This window comes from Garra rufa, chromosome 19, assembly GCF_049309525.1.
Source record: "Garra rufa chromosome 19, GarRuf1.0, whole genome shotgun sequence".
Classification (NCBI taxonomy): Eukaryota; Metazoa; Chordata; class Actinopteri; order Cypriniformes; family Cyprinidae; genus Garra; species Garra rufa.
In genome coordinates, this window is record NC_133379.1 from 23,240,391 (window position 1) to 23,256,832 (window position 16,442).

Sequence of the window (16,442 nt, forward strand, 5' to 3'; positions counted from 1 at the left end):
TAACACTCAAAAATATAACAAAGATGTCACTACCAAAACTTCACCAAATGTTTTGGTCGTAACTGTTACGGTAGTGACAATTTATGGGATAACACCCAGAACAACACAGACTGAGGCTTCACCAAATAATTTAGTTGTGACTGTTACGGTAGTGAAAATTTTATGGGATAACACCCAGAAAAAACACAGACTGAGGCTTCACCAAATAATTTAGTCGTGACTGTTTCAGTATTGACAATTTTATGGGATAACACTCAAAAATATAACAAAGATGTCACAACCAAAACTTCACCAAATGTTTTGGTCGTAACTGTTACGGTAGTGACAATTTATGGGATAACACCCAGAACAACACAGACTGAGGCTTCACCAAATAATTTAGTCGTGACTGTTTCGGTAGTGACAATTCTATGGGATAACAAACAGAAAAACAAGAATGTCACTACTGAAACTTCACCAAATGTTTTGGTCGTGAATGTTACGGTAGTGAAAATTCTATAGGATAACACCCAGAAAAACAAGAATGTCACTACCAAACCTTCACCAAATATTTCGGTCGTGACTGACCAAAACCTCACCAAATGTTTTAGTCGTGACTGTTTCGGTAGTGACAATTTTATGGCATAACCCCCAAAATTATAAAGATGTCACTACTGAAAGGTCACCAAATATATCGGTCGTGACTGTTACGGTAGGGACAATTCTATGGGATAACACTCAGAAAAACAAAGATGTCACTACCGAAACTTCACCAAATGTTTTGGTCGTGACAATTTTAGATACTTTTGAACCTAGCTCAAAGATGCTAATCAGCACATGTTTAGCTAGCACAATTCTGAACAGTTGTACACATATAAAAACTAAACATTATAGAATAGCTCCCAAAAAAGTGTTTAATTATAGAAAAATGGTGTTCGGTAGTGACATTCTTTAAAGTTACACAGATTTTTCTGACTTTTGAAAACATTTAAAATGATGGGACCTATCTACTCACCATGTAACTATGAGAGAGAGTGACAAATATTTCTGTCTTGAAATTGAAAGTACCCACTAAATGATGATTGTATATATTTTAAGCTTACTGGTATGTTAAATATCATTGTGGGTTTCAATAAATAATAAAAGAATCTTAGTAAACCTCTATGATTTGAATACTTAACTGTATTTTAAATGTTTTTTTGTTTTTGTTTTTTTGGTTGTGGGAGAGCAGTTCGAACCAATTCTGTAGAATGGCCCATATTTATATATTATCTGGAAAAGCATCAGATTATATAACTGACTCAAGAAGTGCTCCCAGTAGGAGCTTGTAAGACATTTTACAGCTAGCAGCAATATATCAATATCCTGTCTAGTCGATCCAGATTGTAACTGTGATCGTACAGAAATTCTACATGCAGATGCAGAGCGAAAGAGATGAAGTGGAAGTCGGTGGATCTGGAACGAGTGTGAGGACGTCGTAAAAGGTTTTAGTGAGGAAGTTAAAGGGGGTGTCGCGCAGTCGACGTTTGTGAAGAAAAGAACTTTATGGAAGTAACTTTTTCCTCTTTTTCTTCTTCTGCCATCACCCTCTTTCTCTTCCCCTTTCCTTACTTTTTTTAAGCCAAGGAAGGTTCCTGCTCTCTCAAAATTGTTAACAAATCTCGTGACATAATGGAAAGAAAGACCAGGGTCAGATGGTGTCATTTGGCACCCAGTGCTGGTGGCCTTTTATTCGTAAAACAAAATACGCAACGATTGGTTTCCGTTCGGATTTCGAATCTGAAGCTGATTAACTTTTATTAGTGGAAGAGTCATTTCAAATCAAGTGATAAACAAATGTAAATGACTGCACCTGAGAGCTGTTAAACTCAGTGTGTTTGCATTTCCTGTTGTTTTCTGTTGGATTTTGGGCAGTTCTTCTTGGTCACCGTTGGAGTTGCTCAGACTCTCGAAAATTGGTTTTTTGGAAACCTTAACACCCTTCTATTGCATGCCTGTGTTAAGTGTGCAACAGTTTAATAATGAGCCGTACTGTGTGGCTGCGTTCTAGTTGCTGTCCCGTAGGTCGTTGTGTAGCCTGTCACCCCTCCCCCATGCTCCTGACCCAGGCCTTAATAAACTAGAGAGTGCCTTTGACAATGTGTGACTTGAAAGCAGGAAATAATGGGCACTAAATGTTAAATCTTTACAGGTTATTGACCTGTGGAGCATACATGGGCTCTGTTAACTATGTGCAGCCTGACGCTGACTGCCTAGCACTTTTGTACTGCTCTTTTGACTATGCGAACACTTAACACGCTGCATTTGTCAGTTACTAGTTAGGATTTCTCACATCGCTGTCAAACTTCAGGACTACTCAAAGCATAATTAAAAATGAAAAGGCCTGGGTTTTTTCCAACTCTGCCTTTGTTGTCTCTCATTGGCCTTCACCTGACATCTTAAAATTAATATTAATACAGTATTGTCAGAAAATCTACTAATGGACGATTTGAAATCCTTTACGGACTACTAGTGGTCCACGGACCACGGTTCGAAAAGCGGTCTTAAATTGATGTCGACCCATCCAATTATATTTCAGGACCTGGATTTACCCTCCCTGCTCATGAAAGGCAAATAAGGAAAGAGCAGAACTGGCCTCCCACCGCTCTGCGCCCAGCAGTAAAGGCATTTACAGCACTGTAAAGACGGCTCAATTGTCGCATCCAGTGGTTGGTTGAAGTTTCGGTGGTCGTTTGGGGAAAGGGTTCACCGCATGGTCAGGCTCTCAGGTTCTCCTGTGATAAATAAAAGAGGGCTGGAGGTATCGCTCTGTTTTCAGCCGACCTCACAGGTATTGATCAGGCAGCAGAGGAGAGGCAGATCATTTCTTGCCCTTTTTCTTTCTTGGTGTGCTTGCTAACTTTTCAAGAAGCACTTTTTGATTGCTTGCTTAAGGGTGTTCACAATTATGGATTTTCAAATTTGAGTAGTCGCTGGGATTCATGAAGAATTAGTTGAGTAATGTAGTTTTAAAAATGCAAAGCTCATGGCGTGAGATGCTTAAAAAACAAAGTTAACTGGTCATCTGATCAATCACCCATCCCAACTTAAATTTTTTAGTTTATTTAAAATTAATTTATTTCATACTAAGTATACTTCAAATCCAATAACATATTTATTGAGATATAACTTAAGACTTACTGATATAAAATTATAATTAAACCGTATATTATTTATTGCACAATAGACCTTTTTTGTAATATAATGCATACATTTTAATATCACTATTAATAAGGATTCTTTGATCTCTGTGTAAAATCAGTGTTTAAATCCAAGATATTTAAAGTGTACCTGAAGTATACTTGCAATAGTTCCACTTTAGCACAATCAGATATACTTAAGTGTATATTTAGTTGGACCTCGGCACTACTTCCGCACAATTAAAGTACATTAAGTACACAATTAGCTGTTCCAATTTAGCAGACTTTAAGTATGCCAGTTTAACATACCAAAAGTACAATTGCAAGGTATTTTTTTATTAAGCACATAGCTATGTAAATGTATTTGTAGTATACTTGGAACAAAATAAATGTATTTCAAATACATTTTAAAAGGGCTAACAATAAACAGAATTTTCTAAATTAATTAATTAGGTAAAATAATATGTATGTGACCTGGACCACAAAACTAGTCTTAAGTAGCATGGGTATATTTGTAGCAATAGCCAAAAATACATTGTATTGGTCAAAATTATCGTTTTTTTTTTTTTTTTTTTTTTTTTTATGCCCAAAATCATTAGGATGTTAAGTAAAGATCATGTTCCATGAAGATATTTGGTCATTTTCATAATGTAAACATATCAAAACTTAAATTTTGATTAGTAATATGCATTGCTAAGAATTAATTAGGACAACTTTAAAGGCAATTTTCTCAATTTTTTTTTTTTTTTTTTTTTTTGCACCCTTAGATTCCAGATATTCAAATAAATGTATCTCGGACAAATATTGTTCTATCCTAACAAACCATACATCAATGGAAAGTTTATTTATTCAGCTTTCCTCTGTAAATGACCTTATGATTGGTTTTGTGGTCCAGGGTCACTACTACTATTGTTCATTGTTAATGTTCATGATACATTTGTTAAATATACAACATTAAATGTTAAAAATATATTAGTATGCACTACCATTCAAAACAAGTCAGTATGTTTTATTGATAGTAAAGACATTTATTATATAGTGTTATACTTTTATATAGTGAAAGGTATCATTTTAAAATTGTATTAAAATAGAAAATTGTAATAACATTCTATAAAATTATCTTTTTTATAGTTTTTTTTACATCAAATAAGTGTTGCTTTGGAAAGCATAAGATACTTCTTTCCAAAAACTTACCAACCCCAAACTGTGTAGTGCATTGTGGAATTAACATTAAACTAGTTTGAACCTTACTGTAAAGTACATAATCAAGCTCCGACTCCATATTACATATACTTGCTAATGCACATGGACGGTGACCAACATCACCTTGTATATGTACTGGCATCAGTGCAACAGCCAACAATTTTATAAATCCCACCTGAAGTTTGATGTTGGCTTAAACCTAGGCGAACCATGGTGAGATGCCAGTGAGATCCTAGCGGCTCCGCTCATTTCCTGCCACTTCACACCAGGCTAACCCTACAAGTTCCTCTCCAGCCCAGCTCCTGTTTCCTCCACTTCTGAAAGCCCTTTGTCCTCTCACTATACCGTCAGGAAAGCTGCCCAGAGTCATAATTTAGGGCACCATGGCCTGAAGAAAAAAAAAGAGAGAGAGGTGAGAAAGGAAGAGGAAAGCACACGGAACCTTTCACCTTTTGTTGCAGTGGAAGGGTTAGCCAGCCGCACACCAGGGTCATACACAAACATTTTCCTGTTGCTGATATTTGTATTGTTTCTGCATGCGGATTGGACGGCGTGTGCGCAGAGGCATCCGTCTGTACATTACTGATAGGTTTCCAGCTTGTACGTGAATGTGCATCTTTGTGAACTGAAGTGCCCCGAGTATATCTGGAAATAGACAGCTGAAATGACGGTGTTGTACAGTGAGAGAGAGAAAAAGAGCAGGAAAAATGGAGGACTGAGTGTGACCTGCTGGCCAGATAAATTGGTCTGCAGGCAAAGTGGATTAAGAGCTTTAAAGCAGGCTAAAAAACAAGTGAATGAATGTGCAACACTGTGCTCATTTTGAGCAGATAAATTTAGAAGCGTCTTTGATGTGAAAGTGTGTTTAGCAAGTCAATATTTGTCTGCTTTGGTCTGTCCCGAGACGTCCTCTGTCTGCGCACCAGACCGTGAAGCTATCAGAAGAAGCCTAGATATCCTCAGTGTTTATCTCCTTTGCTATTCTTTCTGTTCTCTGTGAAGGCTATATAAATATTAACCAGCTGACTTCTCTTCATTTTCTGATAGTAGAGCGTAATCTACTGTATAGTGGCTGGAAATTCAATCTGTGCTGCTTGTTTCTCCAGCTTTGTGTCTTTTTTTTTGTGCATTTATATGCCTTAGTTAATCTTTCTGTTGTGTTGGACCAAAGCTGTGATGCCTTATTTGCAAACAAATGACTCTTATGAATGGTTCTTCTTAATGATTCAATTTAAACGATTCATTAAACAGACTCCCAATACTGATTCCCTCACTGAACTGTGAATCATTTTTCAATTATGTCTAATTGAAAATGGACACAGAACCGTTAGTTTAGATTCTTCAGACTTAAAATCAGATTAAACTAGGGCTGATTCTTTACAAATCTTCAGATTTGAGAAAATACAAATATTAGACTTGCCAGTGAGGGTCATTTTATTCATGAGCGATTGTTTTATATTCATATTGTCTTCGCATGGAGTATTTTGTTGCTGTTTGAGAGCTTTGTATTTCTCTCATTTTATTTTAAATGGCTGAGATATTAGACACAAATTTTAGGTCAGTATAATATGCTATGATTCCAATATCCATAGTTTTAGAGAAAAAAAATCTAAAGCTCTTGTTCAATTTCAAACAATGGCCTTTTTTTGTGCGTATACACTACCAGTCAAAAGTTTTTGAACAGTAAAATTTTTAATGTTTTTAAAGAAGTCTCTTCTGCTCACCAAGCCTGCATTTATTTGATCCAAAATGTAGCAAAAGCAGTAATATTGTGAAATATTTTTACTATTTAAAATAACTGCTTTCTATTTGAATATATTTTTAAAATGTAATTTATTTCTGTCATTCAAAGCTAAATTTTCAGCATCATTACAGAAATCATTCTAATATGCTGATTTGCTGTTCAAGAGACGTTTTTTAATTGTATTGTTTATTTAAAATAGTTGAGTACAAGTGTTTCAGGGTTCCTTGATGAATAGAAAGAACCAAAGATCAGAATTTATCTGAAATTAAACGCTTTTGTAACGTTATACATTATTTCTGAAGGATCATGTGACTGGAGTAATGATGCTAAAATTCAGCTTTGAAATCACAGGAATAAATTACATTTCAAAATATATTCAAATAGAAAGCAGTTATTTTAAACAGTAAAAACATTTCAGATGCCCATGTATCAGTCTGTAGTTTGGATCAAATGCAAAAACATCAAAAATCTTACTGTTCAAAAACTTTTGACTGGTAGTGTACCTGTAAATATTTAATAACCGTAATATATTGTGATAGAGCGTGCATTGTTGACAATGCTTCCGAACATTCACCCACACTGAGCGATTCTGTAATTTGGCAACTAAAAATGGCATTTGGCTTCCAAATGCTTGATTTGAGGTGCCAGTGGCTCTCTAGTCATTGTTTCAGTCTGGAGCCCTGCATCAGCCTGACAGCACTCCACAAATATACTCATCCACGCAGGCATGCTCGCGTGAACGTGCACATTTTTACGAGGGGAATCTGGCAGTCTCCCAGCATTTTTGTCTTGGTTGATAAAAAAAAATTGCTCTGCCTGCGGTACACATCTAGTCGAGAGAGGGAACACACAGTTCCTGGCTGTCCTTTCCAATTGGCAGTCTCCGTACTGTTCTGTGACTGATAAGAGGATAGTGTAAATAAAACTGTACAGCACAGCTCGTTACCGCTAAAGGAAAAGGGAGAGCACGCTGTCTGTACTCATTGTTCTGACGGCACTGTTTTTCCTTTTTATATGGATTTTTTTTTGCCTCTTTTTTTGGTACCGAGTGTGCTGTCTTATATAACGCATTTGTGTAGGCTCACCGAACAGCAAGGGTATGTTTTTGTTTGCGCCGTATTTGTCTACTCATGTTCCTGCTTCCGAGCGACAAGGGGGGGAGGCGTCTGATCAGAGTGTGTGATGAGAATCCACCTTTATAGCATTAGACAATGTGCTTGTTCACAGGTCTTTCCATTACAGCTGTGCTCTAGTATCACTCTCTTCAGGGACTCATCAACAAAGGCAGCGCGGCCCCACTGCTGGGTAATCCGACGCTGGATGTTTGCCGCAGCTCCCCGTAAAGGCTCCGGTTTCACTCGTGTCATTTTATTCATGCGCACGCACGGACCCATCGACACAGCATCCTCTTCAGAAACAGTAAATCCCAGGGTTTCGGTTGTGCAATGCCTTCAGAGGAGGGAAGTGAAAAAGGAACGGGCCTGTGGCACGTGGCACCTCTCCTCCACTTGTTGGGAGCCACGGTTGTGTAAGGGCCCATTATGTCAGGTCGGCATCGCTGTGGCAACTCCAAGAGAAGGAGGGAGGAAGTGGGAGTTGCTAGAGAGCGATTCTTTTATAGCCACAGGTTTTTTTTGTTTTGTTTTTTTTTTTTGCTGGAGAGGCAGTTATTTCTAGCACTGGTCTCTGTTGTGGGAAGGGGTTTGAAAGTGGGGTATGAATGCTGCCAAATCTAAGGGAGGTGTTTTTTTTTTCTTCACACTTTTTTTTTTTTACCTTTTTTTTTTTCCTTTTTGTCGTGCTTAACAAGAAAGTCGCTATTGATCAAAGGGAGAAGCTAGAATTTATCACTTTAATTCCATGACTTTTGCCGGGCCTGGAAGCACGCTCCTGCTGGGTGGCTGGATGTTGTCACCCCCTGTGAGATAATGACCCGCTTCAATAAGCTGCCGTTTATGTTGTGGGGTGGGTTTTAAGGTCTGGCTTTTCCCTCTCTGCCACTTAAGGTGATGATCAATGTCCTGCTGGCCCTCCATCTCAAGCTACTTTAGTTCATGGACTTTCCTACTCCATGGCCAGAGACCTACTTAACACCAGAATTGGGCAAAATCTATCTTATCTTGTCTGTCTGTCTATAATTCTGTTTATTTATAATTCTGTCTATCATTCTATCGGTCGTTATACCATTATATCTATCTATCCATCTGTCTGTCGTTCTGTCTGTCATTCTTTCTGTCTGTTCTGTCAGTTGTTCTGTATGTCTGTTTATTCTTCTGTCATTCTGTCATTCTGTCTGTCTCATTCTGTCTGTCTTTGTCTTTCTTTCTTTCTTTCTGTCTGTCAGTCTGTCTTTCTCTCTCTTTCTTTCTGTCTGTCTGTCTGTCTGTCTGTCTGTCTGTCTGTCATTCTTTCTTTCTGTCTGTCTGTCTGTTATTCTTTCTGTCAGTTTTGTCTGTCTCATTGTTTCTGTCGTTCTCTGTCTGTCAGTCATTCTTTCTGACTGTCTGTCGCTCTGCCATTCTGGTCAGTCGTTCTGTCTGTCGATCTGTCTGTCGTTCTCTGTCTGTCATTCTGTCAGTTGCTTTGCCTGTCTGTCTCATTGTTTCTATCTGTCGTTTTGTCTGTCAGTCATTCTTTCTGACTGTCTGTCGCTCTGCCATTCTGGTCAGTCGTTCTGTCTGTCGATCTGTCTGTCGTTCTCTGTCTGTCATTCTGTCAGTTGCTTTGTCTGTCTGTCTCATTGTTTCTATCTGTCGTTTTGTCTGTCAGTCATTCTTTCTGACTGTCTGTCGCTCTGCCATTCTGGTCAGTCGTTCTGTCTATCGTTCAGTCTGTCATTCTGTCAGTTGTTCTGTCTGTCTTACTGACTGTCTCTGTTCTGTCTGTCAGTCATTCTTTGTCGCTCTGTCATTCTTTCTGTTGGTCTGTCATTTTGTCTGTCATTCTGTCTGTCTCTCATTCTGTCTGTCAGTCTGTCGTTCTGTCTGTCATTTTTTTCTGTCTGTCGTTCTGTCTGTCTGTGATTCTTTCTGTCTGTTATTCTGTCTGTTATCATTCTGTGTCATTCTAGCAATATATTGTTGTCTACCTGTTTATCTCTGTCTGCCTGTCTTTTAGCCTTTCTATCATTCTACAGTATCTATAATTCTGTCCATCTGTTCTGTCATTCTACCATTTGTTCTTTTGTTTGTTCTGTTGTTTTATCATTCTGTCGTTCTGTCAGTCTTTCATTCCATCTGTATATCCATCTTATCATTCTGAAATTTATATATATATTAATTTCAGTTGATTTTAATTATTCTACTGCAGTTCTGCATCATTTTTGCTACTTCAGTAATAATTTAATTCAAATTCAAGGTAGTCAACACCAAGGATTAAGCCAGAAGTTGAGATGTCAGACCACTCAAGCAGCAATGTTTTGAATTTGCCACAGAGACATTATTTACTCTTTTTGGAAAGTTAAACTACAGATGGCTTACTTAGTTTCTCTGCACATTAAATTGTGTACAACACCCATTGCAGAAGATACAGTGTTTCATGGTTGACAATTGACAATTATTGGGTATGAATACACTGAAGTAACCAGTTCTGAGGTTTTTCTGTGGTAGTTCCCCTTTGTGTGCAATGTTTAGTGGCATGGTGTGACCATAGGTAATAATGATGTTTGATTTCTCGAGCCATTTAGAGGAACTTGTTTGTACCACATTTAAAAGTTTATTGCTGAGTGGCATCATCTGCAAGAATAGAAAGAAAAACATTTTTTTCAACTTCTTCACAGTACAGTACATTTTGTAACTTTACAGTGGTTGCGAAATGGACTTTGGTTAGGTTTTTTTTTTTATCTAAGCTATGACTTCCTGTTGTGCTTGTGAGGGCAGTAAGAATTAAAAACATAATGAAGAGAGCTGACTGCTCTGTTACAAATTTTAAAAACTCCCTTTTGATCGAGCAGATAAATACAGTTTAAATGCAATACAGTATTTCTGCTTAATTCTGAATTATAGATCAGATATGGTATATTGGCATCCTGTGGTCTCACAGTTCCTCTTAGTGAGCCATTGCAACATCTGAACATGCTATGCGGATGTCGTATGTATGGCTTCTTGTTTTTATCTTCTTTTTAGGGTTGTGTTTGACAGCATTTGTGTGATTTTTAGTGAAAGTGTGCCTTGAATGATAAATCCCTCTTATGATGCATTGCTTTCGCTGCACAGTGCACACAAGATCAACGTCTGGCATACATATCCTCCAAAACACATTGTAAACACTGTGTTTTTGCCAGCAAGTTTTACTGAAGTGAATCCAGCAGACTTCCAACTCGAAGGCACCAAATCATTTCAAGTATTACCAGGGTTAGAATAAGAGATATGACACCATGCACCACCCGAGGACTCAAATGATTGAAGAACTTTTGCATTTTTATTTTTGTCTTGCAGCTGGTGAGAAAGCCATCGTCTGTGACCAGTGTGGAGCTCAGTTCCAGAAGGAAGATGCTCTGGAGGCCCACCGGCAGATCCACACAGGTACTACACTCACACACCAACACACACTGCAAACATCAAACGCACTCAGTCGTCCTGCAATCAGTATATGCTGTATATGTTATTGTATGCACAAGTCTGACTTTAAGGGCCCACATGTGTTTAGGTTTAAAAGAGAAATTATTACTGTTCCTATTGTCCATCCTTTCAGGTTTTCCTTCAAGAAAACATGCACAAGCTTTCGTTTTCCTTTATGTAACTTTCTTTTGTTTTTTCCCCATATTTTGCACATTTTAGAAAAACTATTCTTAGGCCTTTCCAGAATTTAAACATTTGATCATATTTCATATTTAGTTTGTGTTTTATATATTAATTCAAAGGTTTGTGTTTTATGTATGTATTTATTTATTTATACATAAATAGTTATATTTACAGTTAAAGTCAAAAGTTTACATACACCTTGCATCTGCAACATGTTAATTTTTTTTTTTACCAAAATAAGGGATCATACAAAATGCATGTTATTTTTTATTTAGTACTGACCTGAATAAGAGATTTCAAACAAAAGACGTTTACATATAGTCCACAAGAGAAAATAATAGTCAAATTTATGAAACTTACCCCAGTCAAAGGTTTACGCTTGATTCTTAATACTGTGTTGTTACCTGAATGATCCATTGCTGTTTTTTTTTTTGTGTGTGTGTTTTTTTTTAGTGATTCATGAGCCCCTTGTTTGTCCTGAACAGTTAAACTGCCTGCTGTTCTTCAGAAAAAATCTTTCAGATCCCACAAATTCTTTGGTTTTCATCATTTTTGTGTATTTGAGCCTTTCATTTTCCATCTTTTCACACTGAGGACAACTGAGGGATTCATATGCAACTATTAAAGAAGGTTCAAATGCTCACTGATCCTTCAGAAGAAAAACCAATGCATTTAGAGCCGGGATTAAAAACTTTCTGAAGCGTTTGATTCTTCTGTAATAGTGTGAAAAGATGAATCTCAAAATCATACAGTCATTGTTAGAAAGAGTTCAAATACACACAAATGCTGAAAAACCCAAAGATTAGTGGGACCTGAAGGATTTTTCTGAAGAACAGTGGGCAGCTCAACTATTCAGGACAAACACAGGACTCATCAAAAAAAAAATTTGCTGGTATCAACACAGTATTAAGTAAACTTTTAAACAGTGTTATTTTTATGAATTCAAGTATTATTGTCTCTTGTGGACTATATATAAACGTCTTTTATGTGAAATATCTTATTCAGGTCAGTACTACATAAAAATGTTCAGATTCTGCCAGGTGTATGTAAACTTTTGACTTCATCTGTACCTTTTCAATGATGTATTTATATTTACAAAACAAGCAGTGCAATACAGAATGTAAATCAAATAGTATCCGTTTGAATTCTAGGAAGAAAAGTTCACTCTGTATGTTTACTTGCGAGCGTGGTAAACAATCAGCCACCTTGGTTATTTATAAACAAATAAAGCTTGGGCCTCGATCATGTGTTTGAACAGTTGAGTCCAACAACTTCTTTGGAACACGTGGTGACAGATGAATGTTTACTGGAAGAGGTGAAAGGCAAGCGACCTCAGCAGCTATGGGGTGAAGCTTGCGACCAACTCCAACAATTACGCACATGAATACCTGCTTGTCATTCTAGGCTGACAAATTATTGGTTGTGAGAAACGGGGCAGTTGTGGTCAGGCTTCCTTGGATGTGTTTGTTTATTAGGTGCCCTCAAAACAATGTTGTGGCATGGAAGGAAGACCTCTTTCCGCCTCTGCTTGCGTACTTGGTGGCAACCCGAGTGGGGTATGCGCTCATGTGCACCTGACCCTGATATGATGACCTCTGCTGGTTTGCTGGACACAAGAGCTGTGCTGATGCATGTGGCCCTCAGTACACTTGCCATGCTATGACTCCTCACTTTCCAGACAGCCCTCGCTATCTGCCCTTGGGAGAATGTTCCAGCACAAACGCGTCTAGCACTCCACAGCATAACAGTCTGTGTCGCTTAGATCACTTTGGGTATAGAAAGCAGCATTTATGCATTACATTTGTGGTCATTTTCTCATTTTCTTTTGCTGAAAAGATTCATCTCACCCATATGGCCTTGAACCACCTTCAGGAACTAGGCACTCGAGATTGACATCCTTAAAATGTACAGTCAGTAGTTCTTGAATAAAGCTTTCATTAATGCCAAAATGGCATAACCGAGTGTTCGGAACTCGGTCTTAATCACTGTTGTGATACAGACAGTCATTTTGAACTGGCATCAAATGCAATTAGGCGAAATGTCTGAAAATGTGTGAAGGCTTCAAACAGTCTGTCTGTAGTTCAATATGGCTTCAGTATTTGAAGTATAATACTTTTGCAGACACTCTCTGTGTTCTGACCTAGGGCTAGCAGTATAAGAAAAACAAATTAATCAGTTCACATTTGTTAGGATAGGACAATATTTGGCAGAGATACAACTATTTGAAAATCTAGAATCTGATGGTGCAAAAAAAAAACTAAATATTAAGAAAATCACCTTTAAAGTTGTCCAAATAAAGTTTTTAGCAATGCATATTACTTAGAGAAATATACAACATTTCTTCATGGAACATGAAATTTTGACTCTTTACTTAAGGCGAGACACTGCAGGTGACTAGAGTAAAAAAATTAACTAATAGTTATCACCTTACTTACCCAGGTATTTGATTGCATTGATAACTGCAAACATTTTTTCTATTACTCTAAAATGTTAGGTTTAAATATGCAAATGAGCCATTATTTAATTTCATTTCATTTGCATACATTTATAGTACAAAAATCTAAACACTAGATGAAGTCAGTTTCAAAATTCTTGTTTAATTTTGTTTTGACATATTAGAATCAAAAGTTTTTACAGAGGGAATTCTGGGCATCTCATTTTGTCACGACATAATTCCGAAAAACAGACAGGAAACACTTATTTTTTTGATAATTTTTTGGGGAATAAAATGTATAAAATCAAGCAAATTATATCTAAACAAATTACAAAGTACAAACCTTAAGGATATAGACAGGAAAATGTAAAGTTTGGTGTGTGTAAGTGCTACTGAAGTGGAGATTTATGGCTCAGTGTAGAAGGAAAAACTCATTTTGAGAAAACGGCCTTTAAAAATATGCGTTGTAATTGAAATCTATTGACACAAATAAATAAAGTGCTATAAAAGAAACACTTAACAGTGTTTTTTGGATGTTTTCTTTCAACTAGTCTGAAAAAAACACTTTATAAAAAACCAAAAAGCCCAAAATCTTGATAGGTGCGTGAAAAAAGCATTTTTGCCTGCAGTGTCTCCCCTCAATATCCTAATGATTTTTGGCATAAGAAAAATCTATAATTTTGACCCATACAGTGTATTGTCTCTTATTGCTCTCGTAATTGCAAGGCTTAAGCCTTTAGGAAACTTACTTGTCAAATGAACACACATTGAAATAATTGATATTCACGTTTTGTCAATTCGTTGTGAATATATCCTGAATATCCCCCATATCCAGCCCAGCTCTGTCCCGGTCTCAGAGCTGGTTGGGTGCACTTTGTGTTATTTGACAGACATGCGTAAAAGACTTGCCGTGCCCTCGCTGACCGGGCCTCCCGAGAGCCTTGACCAATATGGGGCCCGTTGTAAATAGGGGTTAAACAGGGCTAACGATCAGAGAAAGGCATACCAGTGGAAAAGCCTGGCTAAATATAGATTTGGAGTCTGGAGTAAAAAAAAATGGGCAGTGAAACTTGTCTTCCTGCCAAGGACCTGAACAGCAGTGAGGCCAGCCTCCCCTGTGGCTACCAGGCTTATATTTTAAATGTGCTATAACGCATGGCTAGTTTGATACGCTGGCTTTTTTTCCACAGTCCCTCAATATGCTCACCCATATGCTTCATTTTCACAGCCTAGATAGACTTGAAGTGGGTTATTGGGGGTTTTTATGTCTGCGGCTTCGTGATTTTTATTTTTTTTTTTTTTCCTGAACGCTAGCCATGACACGCAGACGTCCACATTTTGCTCCGCGCCGAGGGTGTTTTTTGAATCATTCTTAGAGATGGCGTGAAGGCCACAACAGGAAATGTTTACATTTCACCTTGTTATCTCCCACTGTTAGTCAGATCAGAGTGACAAACCCTGCGTCCAAAAGCTCGATTGGAAGCCAAGTATGATTTTGCTCTGCCGTCCACTAATGCTTACGTTATGCTAACACTGTTACTCAACAGGCCAAAAACCACATCTCCGGCCCTAGTGGATGTGTAACTCGCAGTTGCACCCTCTTTATAAATAGTTAACCGCTGTTGGCATGGCGGTGGTGTTTACGATGGACAAAGTTTTCTGGTCGTTGTAAACATCCAGGTCTCGGTTTTCAAGTTGGCAGCTCGACTGGCAAAAGGCTGAAGTGCAGGGAGCAGCGGTCATTTCCTGTAATGCTATCAGGAGGACTGCCGATGAAGTCGACCTGCATGCATGAATGACGAAACAAAAGCCATTCATGGAAAATCAGATGCCGCAATGATTAAATAACACGGCAATAACAAAACGGCAACAAAATTAGGCACGATGGAATGAGTCCTGACTGATAGGATATTGAATTTGTTTAATTTTCTCTATTAAAGAGAAAAACAGGGTTTTTTTCCACCTGCATACTGTGTGGTTGTCAGATTATTTTCTGCTTCTCTCTAAAGCAGCAGAGCCTATTTTATTCTATTCAGATTCTATTTTATATTGTTACATTAACAATGTAATCAATATTCTGTTCATTAAAGCCAAGTATGAATCTCATAAACTTTTTTGAGCTTTTTACATTTATGCCAAAATAATGACTTATTGGTCACAGACATGGAGATTTACCTTAAATTTCACTAAGCTAATTACTCACTAAAAACTCACAGATCATGTTTTAATGTCATTTTAAGTCTTATTTTGACTGTGGTTATATCGAAGTATGAGTTTTGTGAAGATTCGCGAACGTGGAATGCGCACAAACACGAGGCAGGGTTTATCACAATAAACCAATCACAGCCTTTCATAACCAGTCATATCCAATCATATCGCGATGGAGGCATTGCCTCCTCTCATGTGACTTTCCCCCATTTATTCTCAATTACCCCCCAGCAAACTCACTGCATGCTTTAGTGGGTCTGTTAAAACTCAATGGGCTCAGGGGAAGCGAGAGAGATGTGGACTCCCGCTGTAACTTTACCTGCTGGTGTTGCTGTTGGACAATGTTTCTTTAGAAAAATGTGTTATTTATACACTCATATTGGCATTTTTGTACTAATTTTTTTCTCATCCAGTATGTTGAGGAGAAAAACGGCTGTTTAAAGCAGTTATTTGCTGTAATAATATTTTTAAGTATTTCTGTTTTTGCAGCCTTGGTAAGCATAAGAGACTTTTCAGTGTTTGTGTGTGTCTGTAGATGCATGTGTTAAGTACTAAATTATCTAAAATCTAATTAAAATTCTAGTTGAAAGAGCTTTTGTTAACTTGTTTGAGTTTTAGATGGTCGGCACGATTCCTGCCTCATTCCAGACTAACACCGCCACTTCAATGGGTCCCTTTGTAGGCCCGTCTCATTTCTGTTGATGTCAGAGGAATCAGCTGCTGTGATATGTTGATTGAAAGAATAAGGGGCCCTTGTGTACCGGCTGTAGTATTTCAGTCTGATAAATCGTGTTCGTTTCACCTAATTACTTACATGTTCTATTTATTTAGCATTTAATAGTCCTCTGTGGAGCAAAGAACATAGATAAGATAGCATTTGGTTTATCTGGACGGATCAGAATAGCTTGTAATATACCTGAACTTTACAGTGTGGCTCTTCAAATGACTCCGAT

The 16,442-nt window shown here is 37.6% G+C and overlaps 1 protein-coding gene across 2 annotated transcripts in view; it reads left to right on the forward strand.

The window, feature by feature from the left end:
• Nucleotides 1-16,442, forward strand: part of zbtb16a (zinc finger and BTB domain containing 16a) — a 138,671-nt gene that overhangs the window by 77,801 nt on the left and 44,428 nt on the right. For both annotated transcript variants that reach the window (XM_073824357.1, XM_073824358.1), the window contains exon 4: nucleotides 10,542-10,628. In XM_073824357.1, the coding sequence (XP_073680458.1) occupies nucleotides 10,542-10,628 (87 nt within the window). The remainder of the gene's footprint in view (nucleotides 1-10,541; nucleotides 10,629-16,442) is intronic.